Genomic DNA, 17,395 nt, shown 5'->3' with positions numbered 1-17,395 from the left:
GGAAAGGACATTAGGTTAAAACTAAGGCACACTGAAAAAAGTGTGGGCTTTAGTTAATAATAACGTATCAATATTGGTTTATTAATTGTAACCAACATACCATACTAAGGTTATATGCTAATAATGGGGAAAGCTGGGTATGGAGTACATACTAACTCTCTGTACTAGCTTCATCATTTTTCTATAAATCTCAAACTTGTAAAAAAATCCGACACTTGGATAAAAACATATAGGGAGACAGACGTAGAGAAGCTACAAAGGCCCAAAGTGCCAAAGGCCCAAGGGGACTCTGTGAACCTAGAGTGAAGACACGCACAAGCACGCACACACGCTCGTGCAAATATCTGGAGGGCTGGACACCGAACAGAAAACTGTGGAACACACAGAAAGCAGACACCCACACTGCCGACATGGCCAGGACGCTCCTGACTTGTGTCCAGAAGAGTATGTGCCCCAAGGACACTCAGAGGACACCGGCGTGCAGGGGACAGAGCAGCTGAGAGAGCCCAACACCTGCTCTGACTAGCTGGGGAACCGAGGCTGGGAGAGAAGTGGCGTTGGACAACCTAGGTCCTAATCTCTTAGTCACTGGGTGACTTTGCTGAAATGCCCTCCCTTTTCTGGGCTTCATGCTATCCATCTGTAAAATGGGCCTATTCAATTACTGTTTCAGCACAGAACTGTGAGGGGGTTAGACGAAGGGATGACCATACCCTGCTCCCCGCAACTCAGTATCATCGTCCCTGAGGGATGCACAGTCACACACCACCGGGACAACAGAACGCCCTGTTCCACCTCTGACAGGACAACCAACCAGACCACCTCTATCCTGCACAGTCCTCTCCACCTAACTTGGCACTAGGTTTCTCCTGCTGGCAAGTGTGGGGGACAGGTGTTGGCGATCTGGACAGCCAGAGGGGTATCTGACCTGCTGTTTCTTCAGGTGTACAGTCATAATCATCACCGTCATCGTCATCAACATATCACTGTTCAATATTTTTCCACACTGACCTCCCCTCACAATAGCCTGGAAGCAAGGAAGAAAGAGTCAAGTTACCCCCAGCGCACAGATGAGGAAAGCCAGGCTGGAGAGGGCTATGATGTGGGGCACCTGAGCTTGAACGCCTCCCCCAGGCCCAAGTCCCTCCTTACAACGGAGCCAAAAGCTCTGCTGTCTCTCCAGAGTTGTCTGCCTTCTCACCTTGACTGAGTTTTGCCTCACTTGAAGCAGAACTGAGTATTCTCTGCTCATCCCAAAGCCCCAGGCATAGGGCTGGGGGCATCTTTCTCAATTCAGTGTTCAGAGTAGAGCAATCAGATGGGGCTTATTTACACTAAAGTGTGAAGGACTGCCAGGCAAGCGGTACTGTGACAGGACTATCTGCATGGTTTTGCAGTTTACAACCTCCTAACTGAGCTCCAAATGGAAGACTATCTGCTCTGCCTACTCTCATAATTCTACTTCCTCTTGTTCTGGACCCATGAACCTGTTAAAAGCTGCCACTTAGGTCCTCACTGGCCTTAGAGCGGCCAGGACAATGTCAGTGTCATAACTTCCGTGGCCCCCGGGCTCTCATGCAAAGGCTGGGGATGCCTGCCAGGGTTTACCTTCCACGTGTACAATATGCTTGGTACACACAGTTACACGTTCACACACACATACACATGGGGACACTCGAGCCTAGCTGCTGCTTAAGGCCAGGGAGTCCACATGTGGGTCTATCACAGCCCAGCCCACACTCAGTAAGGGGAGGAAGCTGGACCCCACTACCTCCCACAGTGATCCACTCCCCATCTCAGACACATCAGCCTTCCAAAAGCACAAGTCTGGTCAGGTTCCTCCATGTCAAGAATGCCCACAAAAGTCTCCCATGGACAAGGGCCAGCCCCTCAGCCTGGCATCCAAGCTTCCATGGCACATGCCAGCCTCTTTCACCCAGCTTCTTTGCCACTACTTTCCAACACGGGCTTTGATACAGTCATCAAAAGAGGCAGTGTGCCATTTCCCAAAGGTACACCATAACTTCCCAACTGCCTCACCTGCTCACTACCCATTTCAAACAATGACCCTTCACCCACCCTTCAAAGCCCACCTCAAGTACCACCTCCTCCATGAAGCCCTCGTCCTTCATACCAGATGCCTGGAAGTCATCCCCTTGTGAAACTTCAGCACTGTGTGTGGCTCTCTCTTGTGGTTTCCTTTCCTTTTTAAAAGATTTTATTTATTTGAGGGAAAGAGAATACGAGCAGTGGGGAGGAGCAGAGGGAGAGAGAAGCAGACTCCCTGCCAAGTAGGGAGCCTGATGCAGGGCTGCATCCTAGGACCACAGGATCATCATTAGTGCTGAAGGCAGATACCTTACCAATGAGCCCCCCGGGCACCCCTCTCCCTTGTGGCTTTCTTGATGTCCCACTCTAATGGCCAGACCATGCAAGCCATCCCACTGCCATGAGCCCACGAAGCAGGAGCCTGGAGAGCATCTCCGAGACACCACAGTGGCCAGCACCACACCACGCACACACTAGACCCTCGGCAAAGCAGGTCTATTGGCAAAGGGTTGACCCCAGGACAGAAGAACCTTCCAAGAGAGACTTCTAGGGCATTGGGGCAGCCTTAACGACTGCTGACTATCTGGGCATCTGCCCTCCCTGCCCAGGGAGAACACCACAACCACAGGCCAGGCGTCGTGGCTAAGGCTCGGTGACGCCTATTTTTATGGCCCCTATTGCTCAGCTGGAGCCAACAGCTCCTTGGAGCCGCACGACACAGGAGAGGGAAGCCGGAGGGCCCTGAGGGGCTGTTTTTCACTCCCTCCAGCTCCAGTTGGGCAAAAAATGTTTTCTTTTCCATTGCATAAAGATGCTTTCAACGGTGGCAAACCTAACAGCACTAAGATGAGGAGAGAAAAGCCCCGGGGGTGTGAGTGAGGAGCAGAGTGGCTGCCTGTCGGTGGCAGGATGGGCCAGCCAGCCACACGTGACCCTGCCAAAAGGCAACCAGAAGGAAAATGAGCTCTGACCAAAATCGGAGCCAGCACGTTTGGCAGGCAGGACCCCTTGGTCCTCACTCTACAGACACGGTCTAGGTGGTGCTGCTTCAAGAGAGACAATCAGAGCAAAACACACGGGGTTAACCAACCCCCACAAGCCCAGCCAGGCCCTCTCCACAGGGCTGCAGCAAGGAGCCAAGATGAGGAGAGAGGAAACCAGGTTTTGTAAGCCCTGTGGGGCTACATGGGTGTGGGAGGCTAGCCCCGCAGGTCTGGCTGTCAGAATGAGCATGGGACAGATCACCAGACCCAGGCCAGGAGGCCCAGCATGCCTTCTGACTCAGAGCAGTGCCCCGATTTCAGCTCCTTGCTTCCTGTCTTGGTGAGGGGACAGGAACTGTGCTGACACTTGTATGTGGCTGCCGGAGGTCCCCCTGAGAGGCCAACAGCAGTGAGCAGAGAAAATCGTGCAGACCCTCTCATGTGCAGGCTGGTGACCCAGGGACAGAGGGCAACTTACACAGGATGGCTTTGTAAGGATCACCTCTGGCCCAGTGACCCCAGCCATGGGGAGTTACCATAAGGAAATAATCCTAATTAGAGAAAATTATCTTTATATATTTGGATATTAATCACAGTATAATTTATGATTGTAAAACAAAACAAAACAAAAAACAAAAAACCCACAAAGTGCCAGGTAACTGAGAACAGGGAAATGATAAAGTGAACTGGGGTTCATCTACTTTGATGGAAGCATTCAGAAATTTTTCCAAGACTGTGACCACACAGAAAATGGTGATGAGTCACACTAATTGAGAATGTCATGACATGGCTTTCCTTGCACCATTTCTTTCATCCTTTGAGCTTAATGTCCAAGTTCATATTGTGATATGCACGGAAAGATGGAGAATGTTTTAATATATGGCATAACTCTTACTTCATCTAAGTTTTTAAAAAGCTATATGCTGGGAACATATTAGGAGGTAACGAAGGAGTTCGTGTTTATGTAGTAGTAGAAGGATAAATTTTCCTATTCTTATGTAGTTTTCAGATATTCTTTTATGAAGGTTACATTTAAAATAGAATAAGTAAATAGGGGGCCTGGGTTGCTTAGTCAGTTAAGAATCTGCCTTCAGCTCATGTCATGATCCTAGGGTCCTGGGATTGAGCCCCACATCAGGCTCTCTGCTCAGTGGGGAGCCTGCTTCTCCCTCTCCCTCTGTGCCTGCCTGTGCTTTCTCTCACTCATGCTCACACTTGCTCTGTCACTCTCGAATAAATAAAGTCTTAAAATAAAATAAGATAGAATAAGTAAACATATCTTCAGGGTGGTTCAGGTGCAGAAGGGTGAGCCCACTGCTCCAAGAGGGGATGGAGAGGACAGGCTTGCACACAGAGAACTAACTGGGATGTCTGGGGCAAGCATCAGACAGGACATCCTGAGATATAACTCGGCAGAATGTAAGCTGTTCTGACCCAGCCTTCCTGGGTGGGACCAAGGACTTGTGACCCACCCCACTCCCTTCTCACTTTCCTACAGAAAGAAGAACTCTGTAAAAGAAACAAAATAACTAAAATAGCAAAAACACACCAATTGTACTAGAACAAAACCGTCAACAAAGCACAAAACACTGATTTCTAAGATTTAAAAAAAAAAAAAGAATACCAAAAAGTAAAGAGCCAGGACAGACTCAAGGCAGCATGAAGGGTGCATGAAAACAAAGCATCCTTCCAAACCTCACAGGATGTGCCAAAGGACCTGGCCAGTAGGAGTTTCTCAGGCTGCCAAGTGCTGTGTGGCGGCCAGACCGCTCAGCAGAGACGCCCAGCCCCACAGGAACTCCAGGACTGCTGGCTTCGTGTTATGGCCGTCAGATTTTAGTAACTCTCAGAAACTCTCTTCATAGGAAGTGGACTTTGGGCACAACACACTGTCATTTGCCTGAAGAACCCAAGAGAGGATTCAGTGTTTGTGCACCTCCCCTCCTTCCCCACAGGACACAGGCCCCTCAGGCGCATGAACCGCACTTGGAGGGACACCAGCATCTGATCTACCGCAAAGACAGCAAAGCTCTGGCCACAGCCTCGTCCCGGCAGGCACTGCCCACCCCTCCCGGGAACAAGACCAGGCTTCAAGGCAGGGCAGAGAGTAGAGGGACGGCAATCTGGGGGCTCCCTAACTCTCGTCATCTGCCTGGTTCCCCCTGGCGCTGCGAGGCACAGCCAGCTTCTCTGCCTTCACCAGCCCCAGGGAGCTGTGTTTCCCCTCCCTCTGGGGGCCCCAAGCATGACCTGGCCTGGAGTTTAGCCCATGCTGGGAAGTGACCTACCAGCTGATGAGGGAGGAGGGAGGGAAGGGAGGCAGTGAGGGGAAGTCAGGCACAGCTCCTCCCAGATCTCCTGCTGTCCCTCGTGGGTCCTTCCCTCACAGCATTTTGCTGAACTAATCATGCATGCAGGACAAGACTGGCTGGATCCTGAAGGCCCCTCTCATCAAGATGCTTCAAATGAGTTTAATCATGGAGTCCTCTGACCACATAGAATCCTGTTTCAAAGCTTTATCCATGCAGTAATCAGGAAGGACTGCTGGATGCGGGGGAGGGGTAGGAGTAAGGGGTAGGATAAAGGTAGAACCCCTCTTCCCTCAGCTCCCCAGGACCACCAAAACCCACAGGGGGATTCCTGTAGGCCGGGACTCTTCCAAACACAAGCCAAATAGCTCACTAGATCAGCACCCTTCATCTTCTCATTTGGTAGGTGGGGAAACTGAGGCCTGGAGAGGCTAAGTGGCTCAGCAAAGGCACACAAGTGGTTGGTAGCAGGGCTGGGACTAGCACCGTGTCTGTCTCCCCCTAGAACCCAGGACAGCGGGAACACCCTCCTTCCATCTGCATTCCCCATGGTGCCAGCACCGGTCCTACCCAGAGGGACCACTCACAGCACTCTGAGGGGACAGAGAAGCTGCTGTTTAGAGAAGCGGGCCTCCAACTCAGTCTGACTGGGGCCCAAATCCCAGCCCTGCCGCTTAAAGGGCTGTCTGACCCTGGCCAAGCCCACCCCTCAGTCTCCCAGCTATGATGGCACAGCGCTGGGGGCAGAATCGGTGAACTCACAGAGCTGCACAAATGCTAGCTCTTCCCCCGCGCCGCCCTCTCTCCTTCAGACCCCTCCCTGCTCAGCAAATCTCCCTGAGCCCTGGCCTTCCAGCAAGAGAATATTCAGAGGCCTCCGTGGTTCGGGGACTTGCCTCGCAGAGACAGAGTCGCAGCCACAGTGCACAGGCTAACATTCCCTGTGGCGTCCAGGGACACCATGCTGCCAAGGGGAACCCAGTTCAACCTGAATTTCCAGCTTACAGGCCCCTTCCAACACCGGGGCTCCTGACCTCTCTTTCACTTCTGGTCTGCTGGGCTGGAGCAGCAGGTCTACTCCAAATGGCCTAGCTGTCCCCTGGGGGATCAGGTTCTTCCTGGTCTGACTGTTGGAAACCCCAGCAGTCACAGTTCAGGTCCCAGCTACCCCAAGACCCCCGAACTCCCCTCCACACCCCTAAAAGGCTCAGGTCATGGTTCACCATGGCCTGAAACTGGGAGGAATATCCAGCCCTCCAGAATTAATCAAGGACGGCTAGGAGGAAGAGAACCCAGCAGCTTGGGACACCCCACTAACAAGAAACCTCCAAGGGTTCTAATTAAAGGATGACCAGACTTGCCAGCATTTCCACACAAGTCCGACCTATCATGGACCAGACAATCAATCTCTTCTGCCCCAGAAGGACCAAAGCCCAGAAAATCCTCTGGTTGTGCATCAAAGTTTCAGAAAATTCTGAGTTATGGCACACCTGGGTAGCTCAGTCATTAAGCGTCTGCCTTCAGCTCAGGTCATAATCAGGGTTCTGGGATTGAGCTCCCTCCCACATGGGGCTCTCTGCTCAGCGGGAAGCCTGCTTCTCCCTCTCCCACTCTCCCTGCTTATATTCCCTCTCTCTCTCGCGCTCGCTCTCTCTCTCTCTGTGTGTCAAATAAATTTTAAAAATCTTTAAAAGAAAAAAAAAAAAAACAACTCTTGAGTTCTAATTTGCACCTCTCACATGTAGATTGGATATCTTAAAGTCAGATAAGTCCAGGTACAAACTAGAGAATGGGATCACAGATCTGAATGGAAACTCCCCTAGCCTAACCTGCCACTTTACAGATAGATGAGCAAACTGAGTCCTGGGGGTTGGGGTGTGTGCAGGAGCTAGGTCAAGCCTGGAGCCCAGATGCCCTGCTTGAGTCTGGGGACAGCACACTGCACAAGTCCCACTGTCCTCATGAGTGGGGCACAGCAGATGTGCCCCCCAGGGCCATGTCCTTGAGTCTTTAGGCAGAGAGCTGTGACACAAAGGCTGTGGCTGGCCCTCTCCCTCGTGTCTCAGTGGAGTTCTTCTCCCTGATTCAGGGCACCGGCCGCTTTGGAGCCAGGGGAAGAGACACGGAAGTCCGAAACCAGGGCTAGGGGCCTGCGTCCAGGTTACCTTTGGGCATAATCTGGTGCATGGCGACCGAGAGGAAGAAGATGGAGTCGCTGTAGTAGGTCCCCGAGCCAGCACTGAAGTGCTTCTGCATGGCCTCCACCACTGGGAAGAGCTTGTCCGTCAGTACACCCACGTCGTGGAAGACAACCTGCAGCAGGACACGAGGAAACCGCAGGAGTGAGCAGACCCATGCGAGACCCCCAGCACAGGCCCCTCCAGGGCCACGGGTAGCATGGCCCAGGCCGGAGCTATGGAAACGAGGAACCACAGGGAGTCAGCTAAGGCTTGCCTGTAAGGACAGGGCCCCACGGGTGAGAGCTGTGTCCCCATGCATGTCGGGGGTGCACACAGTGGAAGAGGTGTGGGAGCCCTCCCCAGTCTGCTTTCTGCTTCTGAACTCCAAACCAGGCCACCTGGAAACCGAAGCCACATGCCAATGTCTGGCACTGAGATTCAGGCCGGGCGGCTGGTGCTGGCCAGGCATCGCCACTCCCAGGGGCCACTCCATGTGTCCAATGCCCCACCTTCCCGTCCACCAGTGTGGACAGGGAGAGGACCCCCGGAAGATGGCCGTGGAACACAGAGTGTCACAGCGGACTCATGCATCAATTCTGCCAGCATGTCCTGAGGGCCCCAGACACTCTGGAGATGCTGTGAGAGCTAGACGACTAACCAGGCACCACTTCCTGCAAAGCACTTAGGATCTAGAAAGGTCAGCAGCTACTGAACAGAGCACTGCACGGTATGAAACGCTTTCCCACACATGGATACCCATGACAACCCGGGACTTCAGTGAGCCAGCCGTCCCTCGCAGAGCTCTATTATGATTATCAGTTATCACAATTACAAGTGAGAAAGCAGATGCTCAAAGAGGTTATGCTTTTCCAAGGTCACAAAGCTACTGAGCAGCAGGGCCAGAACTTGAACCAAGTCCGCGCTCTTTCAGGTATAAACGCATCCTCTTTCTTTCTTTTTTTTTTTTTTAAAGATTTTATTTATTTATTTGACAGAGAGAAATCACAAGTAGGCAGAGAGGCAGGCAGAGAGAGAGGAGGAAGCAGGCTCCCTGCTGAGCAGAAAGCCCGATGTGGGGCTTGAACCCAGGACCTGGGATCATGACCTGAGCCGAAGGCAGCGGCTTAACCCACTGAGCCACCCAGGCGCCCAACGCATCCTCTTTCTTAACAGCAACCACAAGCAGCATAAGCAGCTAAAAGAATGGGTAAGACAACTAACAGGACTCTATATAGAGAGCTGGTTTTCCTGGTCTGACGTTATCCCCAGTTTTGAATTCATCCCCTGTGCAGCTACCAAATTTCCATGCACTGTGCTCCTGTAGGTCTTGCGAGTTCTCTGTTGCTCCGTGCGCCCCACCCCCGACACCTAAAACACTTCACTGCACACCAGAGGCACTCAGTATATACAGCCCAGGCCCGAAGGCTAGATGCTCATCCTCCTCCAACCTCAGCCCTCACAAGAGATCTGCTGATGACCCCCTCGACTTCCCTTCTTCCCTGGCAGCTCACAGGATAGGACAAGCCCGCGAGGAGGCTGTGTGCTGCTCAGCCCTCACCATGGGGACTCCAGGACAGCAAGAGTGAAGGGAGAGGCCCTGCGGCTCCCCTGACTGGCTTGCTCACCTGGTCACAGGGGCTCTGCCGGCTGGAGGAAAGCCCTGTGTGGGCAGTGCCCCGAGGTCCTCAAGCAGGTAGGAGCCAGCCTCCCATCTACCTCTGTCCTTTCCTCGTCCGTCTCAGCACATCTCCCGCTCAGACTGCGCCCCCAAAGCCTTCAGCCATCAGGTCCCCAGAAGAACCACCTCTCCTGGCCCCGCAGTGGGGGCCCACTGCCCCGTCCACTTCTCCCGACTTTAGGTTCTGCTTTTGGCAGCAAACCTATTTTTGTCTTCCCTCACTTAAGTGTTTGCTTTTCTCTTTCCATCTGCTTAGATTTCAGAAACACCACTACACTTGAAGAAACTTTTCTATTGTGTTAGGGTCCTCGTTCTTATAACTCTTTGTCTTTTTCAAATGTATTCACGTTTCTCTAATGAGCTATTTCCCTTTATCCTTTTCCTGACTCCTTTCTTTGATGTTTTCTTTTTCATGACTTCTCAACCAGTTCTGGTATTCCTCAATACAGATGCCAAATTATGCCTTTTACCTCCTATACCCCCCATGCTCCCCTCACCTCACCCCGGTGACTTCCTGGCTGCCTGAGCACCCCAAGCCCTAGGTTTCCCACCTCCTCCCCATCCCCTCCAAACCAGCCTCTGCAGTGCCTCTCGAATAACTGTCCAAATACCCAGCTTCCCTTCTCCCTCTCCTTGGCTTCAAAACCTCCAATGGCTCACTGCCATCAGTCACAGTCCGAACTCCCCAGCAAGGCTTGAGGCACCCGGCACCCTCCCTCCTCTGGCAATTGAGCAGAACTGAACCAGGCCATCATCCCCACCCTGTCCTAGATCCTTATATGTTTGGACCTGCTCTTTGTACTATGGGGAACCCCTCCCAGCCCCCACGTGTCTGGTAAACTCCTATCCAGTCTCCCAGCCTGTCTTGGATGGCCCTGGACTCAGCCTCCCACGATTCGTCACACCCTCCTCGGCACCCTCCAGCACACAGAGGGAGGCTCTGCTTCCCCGTCCGGCTCCTCCACAAGCCTGTTTCTGTATCTGCTAGATGGGGCCTTCACCAAGGCCCGATGCGATGGCGGCTCTGTGCCCCGTGCCCAGCCCCTGGCCCTGGGACAGGCCTCCACAGAGGTCTGTGGAACTAAATGAACTTACTAAATTAGTAATGAAGTTACTAAACCAACCTGAGCCTCAAATACAGAAATGGTAACATCCACCTCCAATGGTGGCTTTTAGGACCACCCGGGAGCAGGAGAGAAAGTGCCCAGTTCAGGGACTGTCATGCTGCACTTATTCCTGAGTATTAGCATTCTGCCCCCTGTTCCCATCCTCAGTCCCCCGAATCGCTTCTCCTCACAGATCAGTCTTCACTCATAAGCCAGCTTTTCCCTCTGAGCCCCATTACTCCTCCAAGCCGTGGCTGCAAGTGGGAATTAGACAAGAAGCTGGAAGCTGACAAGAAGGCTCTCTTAGAATGGAAGCTTCTGTATTCATTAAAAAGGAAGACAGAGAATGGATACGTACACACACACACACACACACACACACACACACGGACTGCTCAGAACAGAGCCTGCCAGAGCCGAGCCGAGCGAGACAGCTTCCAGCAGCCAGCTCAGTCCCCTGCCTAGGCCCCCAGCTCACCCCGCAGCTTCACAGGAGACAATGACATCCTATCAGCATTAATAGATTTAGGAGGACAAACTGTACTCAGCACACTGTTCCAAATGCTGCCCACTGAAGCACCCGCTCCCATGAATATTTCATTTAATAAATCTACTTAAAGATAAATTAATATGTTCCATGGCCCGATAGCAAGAAACAAACCACAGACACTGCAAGTATGAATCAAAACACCCAGGCCTCCCAATGTCTAAAACCAGTTTGCAAACCGTGACCTTCCAAGGGCAGGATCAGAGTCAGGCACACTGGAAAGCCCCCAGCCTGGGGTCTGGACCCCAGCAGGGGGCAGTGAGGCAAGAGAGATGGAAGGTAAAAAGGGTAGGGGGAAGGCAGAGAAGAGGTGACCCCTCCCACCCCTCCAGCCTACTCTCAAATCCCACCCTCAGGGGCTGCAGGAAGAATAACCACATAACCTGGAAAACCAGGAGGGATATAAAGTAACTCTCCTGTGGAAAGCAACTGGCCAATGAGAAGATCTAAGACAATGGTTGGGTTTGCACCAACTTGACTATACAATTTGGGGGGACTTAGATTAAAAAATCAAATCACCATCTGTAACTTTCATAAATGTATTTATATATAAATAATATTAAAATCCTATTAAAGGACTATTTGTCCCACATCCAGCTTACAAAATGGTATCTTTTGGAACGTTGCACGTGCATGTGCCCCATTAGTGCCTTTATCAACCCGAGCTGAGACATCCAGAGCCGGTTTCCGGAACACATCATCCTTGTCCTCCGTTTCAGATGCTCGATACAGCTCCTTGTGAATTTATGTCAGACGGTGTCATTGGAAATAGTATCCCAACCATCGAGGAGAATCCACGTTCATATCATCAAGCCGTTGTTTCTCATCAGCCTCTAATTACATATTTGTGGCCACTTACTATCTTCCTTTCATTAGTGATCTTTAAAGCCGCACTTACATCAATATTCTACACTTGTAATTATGAAATCAAAACTCCAGGAATAATGACTAAATCTGGGTTAAATTTCTTCACCTCCTTTTATTTTTAATTAATTCTGTCAAGTGACTTCTAGAAGCACTTCAGTAATGACTGAGGTTGTTCCAGGCGAAGGTGTTCTCAAGCCGTACCTTGCGTTTCAAATAAAACGTGTAATTGAGAGAGCAGTGTGTACAAGAGACTCTGGAAAGCCCCACCTCTTTTGAAAAGGACAAAGTGGGGATGCGGGGAGAGGGGAAGCTTGCCCCACATCCACCAGGCACAGCACATTCTAGACACTTCCAATATGAGGAGACCACACCAATCAGAACGGCAGAGTCTGGGGCCGGGCAGGGGTAGACGTCTTTGCCAGCCTGGCCCTGGGCTCACCGGCACAGACAGGCCTGAAGAGCCAGGCCCCAGCTCCCCTCAGCATTCACTGAGGACATAAAGCAATGCCAAGCCTTAGCTCAACCTGGTGGAGAAAACTCCTTGATCACTTGGCATGCCCTGTGGGGAAGCAGGTCACACGGTGACTTGGCAGCCAAGAAAGAGGTGACAGGGGCTGGTGTCCGCCTGCCCCAAAGGACTGCCTGGAGCACTGGGTGGGAAGGCTTCTCAGCCACATCCAGACTCAAGCCGCCACCAGCACCAGTGTCCACCAGGAGGCAAGTAAACTCACCCCCCAGGGCTGCAGGTGCCGTTTCCATCCCTCCCTAATCTGACTTTCATCACTTCTACAAGATGTCCTAGGTGTAATTTAATCTTGCCAAGCAAAAGCACAAACAGCTGAAGAGGAAAAAGGAGGCTTGTCCATCTAATTCCCAAAGGATTTCCCAACATCCATGCTCATGACCCACTTTACTAACAGCTCAAGAGCTAAAGCCGTTCTTTACTACACTATACTACAAGGAATCCAGCTGCTACAAAACATCTTGTCTGGTTCCCTCCCCACCATCCTCTCTACCTCACACTTACTGCACTATCAGAAGTTTCCAGAAAACCAGGTCTGCAGTTAATGTTCTGGGACTCCTACAAGATGCCCAACATTTCAGCAGATTCCATTTCTCCCACACCTCGATGTGCCCAGGGTGGGAGGACATGTCAAACAGGCCCAGCAGCTCTGGAAAAGGCCCCCCGCACAGAAGGTGACTGAGGGCCAAACCACGTGGACCAGCAAGCTGCAGCCACACTTTCAGGAGGGGAGTTGCGCTCCAACTCCAGAGCGCAAAGGCTGTCGCTGGGGAGTCCTACAAAAATGCAGACTCCTAGGTCCTTGCTCTAGACATCATGAGTCAGTTTGCAGGCGGGTCCAGAAATCTTCTTTCAGAAACCACCCCCAAGTGATTCTATTGGTCTTCAGACATACAAAGAAGTGTCCCGCTGGACTCAGGACCAGTCAGATGGCCTCAGGGTCCTGGCTGGGCTCAGCTCTGGACATCACTGCAGGAAGGCTGTGGGCAAACTTCCACAGCACGGCCAAAGGAGAAGACCACGGTGGCAAAAGGTCCAGAAGCCCTTCACCTGAGGAGCAGCTGGAGGGTCTGTGGGGATGTGCCCCGGTGGGGATGGAGGGTAGAGGAGCATACACTCTCACACGTGACCCAGATCATTCTCTCCAGCTCCACCCTCTCTCCCCACTCATGTTCTCCCCACGTTTTATTTTCTTGACTATAATAGAGAGAGAATAAATGGCAAAGGTATACCCTAACTCCTTTCAAACCTCGATTTTCTGTTGACTAGCAGCCCCCGACAGAGGAATCGAGCACGGGCCCCAAGTTAGAACAGGCCACCAAGACGGGAGGAGAGCAGAACCCAGGCTGAGGAACTGGACACAGAGGCCTGTGTGCCCGGTGTGACGGCACCAACATTTCTCACCCCTCACCCCGTGTTGTCCTCCCCACCTCCAGCAGGTGCAAAGATGAAGACCTGACTAGCACGGCAACGTGGAGAGGCTGTGTACATGACAAAAGTAACAAAAAGGCTATGAGAGCTATGTCCTTGGAAGGCAAAGAAGGGTCTGAGAAAAGAGGAACACATGGAGAGGAGTGGAGAGAGATGGAGGGAGTGGCCCAGATGCTCCTCCAAGGCTGACTGGAAATGAACCATAAGGTGACTCCAAAAGAAAAATGGAAGGGGAGAAAAAAAGGTCAGTGCTTTCTTCTGGACTCTGGACGTGTTCATGACCAGCTAATGGTAACATCAGGCTTCCTGGCCTTCCACATATGCTTGCCATAGCTGAGGGGCTCCACAAGCAGAAAGCCATAATTTCTACAGCACGGTGCAGCCAACCTCATGGCCCCATGGCCCATTTCCCATGCCACTCACCCCTGTTCTCTGGGTCCTAGCTCCCTCTTCTCAACCCTGAGTGCTCATTCTTAAAAGCAAATGCCTCAGCCACTCCCCACCTTCTCCCCACCTTGTCAGGCACTCACTGAAGAACACACTGAGTGAGCTCTTTGAGACACCCCTTACATAGCAGTCACTATCATTCCTTAACGCGCCTCTTTTACAAATGATGAGGTTGGGCTTTTTACATGTAATGTTAAATTTCTTGACAGGACAAGCCCATTGTCTACAACATAATGTTTTCCACCTCAGAAGATAAAGAGAAGGTATGAGACAATAGGAAAGTGGCAGAAGGATGGGAGAAAGGCCCAAGAGAGAACAGCAGCAGCAGGACTGTCCTGGAAACCTCAGGAGCAATGGTCTGGTCTCTCTCCTCTCCCAGAAGTCCGCTGATTGTAGATCAGTCGGGTCCTTCTTAACCAGGTTCCCTGATCTGTTATAATCTCCCACGACCTATGACCTCCCAAAGAACACTGCAGTTTTACCAGGAGTGACACCCAGAGGGACGCACTTAACCAGTTCTGGCTTCAACCTGGCAGACAGGAAGTGGCCTCCGGTGGGGGGGCCTGCCCCAAGCTCTCTACCCCCTCTGCTCCCTACTCCCTCTCCTCGCAGAGAGGCCCACTCCCCTGTGGGCTCTTTGGGACTGGGACTGGGACTGGGACTGGGACATGGCTGGAGCCCAAGCAGGGACCCATGGGACCCTCTGAGCTCAGATCAGTCAGACTCCAGGACACAGGACAGCCTCCACCATTTCCCGGCTCTCCTAGGTTCCATGAAACCCCTTGTCCAGTGCTCCCCAAGATGTTGCACACACCCATGGCAGGGTGGAGGGGGGTGGGTAGGGGAGGTAAAGAGGTCAGGGTACAAAAGAAAATTCTAAGAGGCACACAGACCAACCACTCTAATACTTATGGACTGATTCTGATATGTAAAATACGAGAAAATTAGCAAAAATACTTCAGCACTATGATTTTGCAGAGCGTACCTAAGGAGAGGCTAAGGAAATGATTTAAAGAAGAGGAAGAGTCAGTAAAAAATACCCATTAAGTAGGTAATGCTGCAGGCAGTTATGGGATTTGGGCAAAAACCGTGAAGGAAACAGTCAAATGACCTCACTTGGGAGACACTATTCATGTCCATCACCTCTTTTGGGGGTGATATGATGTGTTTAAAATGCCAGTCACAGGGCTGCCTGGGTGGCTCAGTCGTTAAGCATCTGCCTTTGATTCAGGTCATGATCTCGGGGTCCTGGGATGGAGCCCCGTGTCAGGCTCCCTGCTTCTCCCTCTCCCACTCCCCCTGCTTGTGTTCCCTCTCACTGTCTCTTTGTCAAATAAATAAATAAAATCTTTAAAAAAAAAAAAAAAAAAGCCAAGCACAGCCCCAACAGCCAGGAGGTGTCTGCAGCATGAGGGCTGCCCCCCTCCGCCAAGGTCACCCCGGCAGGCATCAGGGAGCCATCTCCAGCAGGCCCTCCCATAACCTCAAGCCACAAGTCCCCCCGGCACGTCAAGACACCACACTGCCCAACCCCCCCAGCCGGCCACCAGCACCTGGGCATCACGGCACCACAGGGAAAGCCATGTGGACAAACATGAGCTCATCCAACCCTCATCATGACTGTGCCCTTCATAAAGGGGACGTGACCTGTCCAAGGTAACCTGCTGGATAGCCAAGGCCCAGATCTGAGCCCAGGCCTTTTTGATTCTAGAATGCGAGCAACCTGCCAGTCACTGGGGACTATTGCACTCCACCTTTCTTCTTCTGTTATTCCCTCACTGAGGGCAGAGTCCCTACTACCGGGGGGGAGAGGAAGGGGGTGACATGTTTCCAGCCCTCCAGAGGCCACAAGTCTGGGTGTGAATGAAGTCTAGTGTAGAAAGCCCTCATTGGGCTCCTGACCCAATAAGCACCCTTCTCCTGGACGGTCCCAAAGCTTTCCTCCTCACCCCACAGTTTCCTCTCTCCTGGGCCAGGAAGCTGGCCTCTGAACGGGCCTCACCTTCATTCTGTCCTCCACACAGCAGCCAGAGTGGTCCTTCTCCCCTCAAAACACAGCTGCAGCCCCTCCCATCACCAGTGGGCACTGGGCCGTGCCTGGGTCTGCGGTCCTTCCACAGGGCCTCCCCAGCCATTCCCCCACCACCACCTGCAAGGCCTTGCTGCTCCCTGCACACACCAGGCGACCTCCCACCCTGGCCTGCACAGCCAACTCCACTCCTTGGGCCTCTGCTCAAAATCCACGTCCTTAGTGACAGTGTCCCTGTCTCTCAACTAGCTATCATGACTTTCCCATACTCTTGAGGCCTCTTACCCTGCTAACATAGTGGGTAACTTACTCACCTCCTAGGACACTATACTACTTCCTCATTTGCTTATCATGGAACAACAAAGAGATGAAATGAAACCGAGCCTTTTTGAGTCCCTACTTCATGGTGTCCCAGGCAACAAAGCAAACAAATGTTATTAGCTCATTTAATCCTCTTCCTGCCACAACATAAGCTCCAAAAAGGCAGGATACTTGATCTGTTCTGCCTCTTTTGTTCATCGATACACCCAGCACATATCAATGTTCTGGGGCAGTGCTGGCACCTGTTAGACACACCGGTAAGTGTAGCTCAGTCTACATTGACCTTAAACATGCTCACCGCAAAGAAAGCAGTGATCCTTTGTTCTGGCTTTCTTACGTGTCCCACAGGACCAGCCGCAGTCTTTTGCTTCCCCTCTGTCAGCATTACTCAACTTTGCGCCTAAGCCCCTGGGATCCGAGGATCTTCCTTCAAACTATATGAGAACACAGACCACTTCACTGAGGAGAAGGATTCATACCACAGGGAAGAGAACGGTCATCAGGGAGCACCCTGATAGGCAGCCCACCGGCCCCCACCCAGACCCAACAGCGGCTCAAGGCTCAGGCCTAGTGGCCCATGGCTAAGAACATGGGGTTTGCTAATTGTAAAAGTACAAGTGGACAGACGATACATGTGGAGCCAAGAACTCACATGGTCCCTGAGCCAACCCTCCCCTTTCAGACAGGGAACCTGAGGCTTAGTGAGGGGAAAAGGCTCTCCCCAGGTTACAGGGCAAGTCACCACCCCAAAGCCAGGCCGTGTGCCCTCTCAGACAGCTCTGCGGCAGTGGAGGCAGAACTCAGGGAAAGACCAGTCCACCTCTAGCTGGAGGCACCCTCCTCTCTGCTTTCAACTACTGAAGTTCTGAAACACCGGGGAGACTGATCCAAGTCTCCACACGGCCAGAAAGCTTGTGGGGGCACA

General features: G+C 52.1%; 1 protein-coding gene across 1 annotated transcript in view; it reads right to left on the bottom strand.

Moving 5' to 3' along the window:
* Nucleotides 1-17,395, bottom strand: part of LOC111155075 (xyloside xylosyltransferase 1) — a 156,078-nt gene that overhangs the window by 120,760 nt on the left and 17,923 nt on the right. Inside the window, exon 2 of the mRNA XM_022515111.1 lies at nucleotides 7,507-7,654. Coding sequence (XP_022370819.1) covers nucleotides 7,507-7,654 — 148 coding nt within the window. The remainder of the gene's footprint in view (nucleotides 1-7,506; nucleotides 7,655-17,395) is intronic.

This window comes from Enhydra lutris, unplaced genomic scaffold (assembly GCF_002288905.1).
Source record: "Enhydra lutris kenyoni isolate GAN:26980312 unplaced genomic scaffold, ASM228890v2 scaffoldscaffold39, whole genome shotgun sequence".
Lineage (NCBI taxonomy): Eukaryota > Metazoa > Chordata > Mammalia > Carnivora > Mustelidae > Enhydra > Enhydra lutris.
Note: the sequence above shows the minus strand (reverse complement) of the source record. Positions and strands in the feature narration are given on the sequence as shown.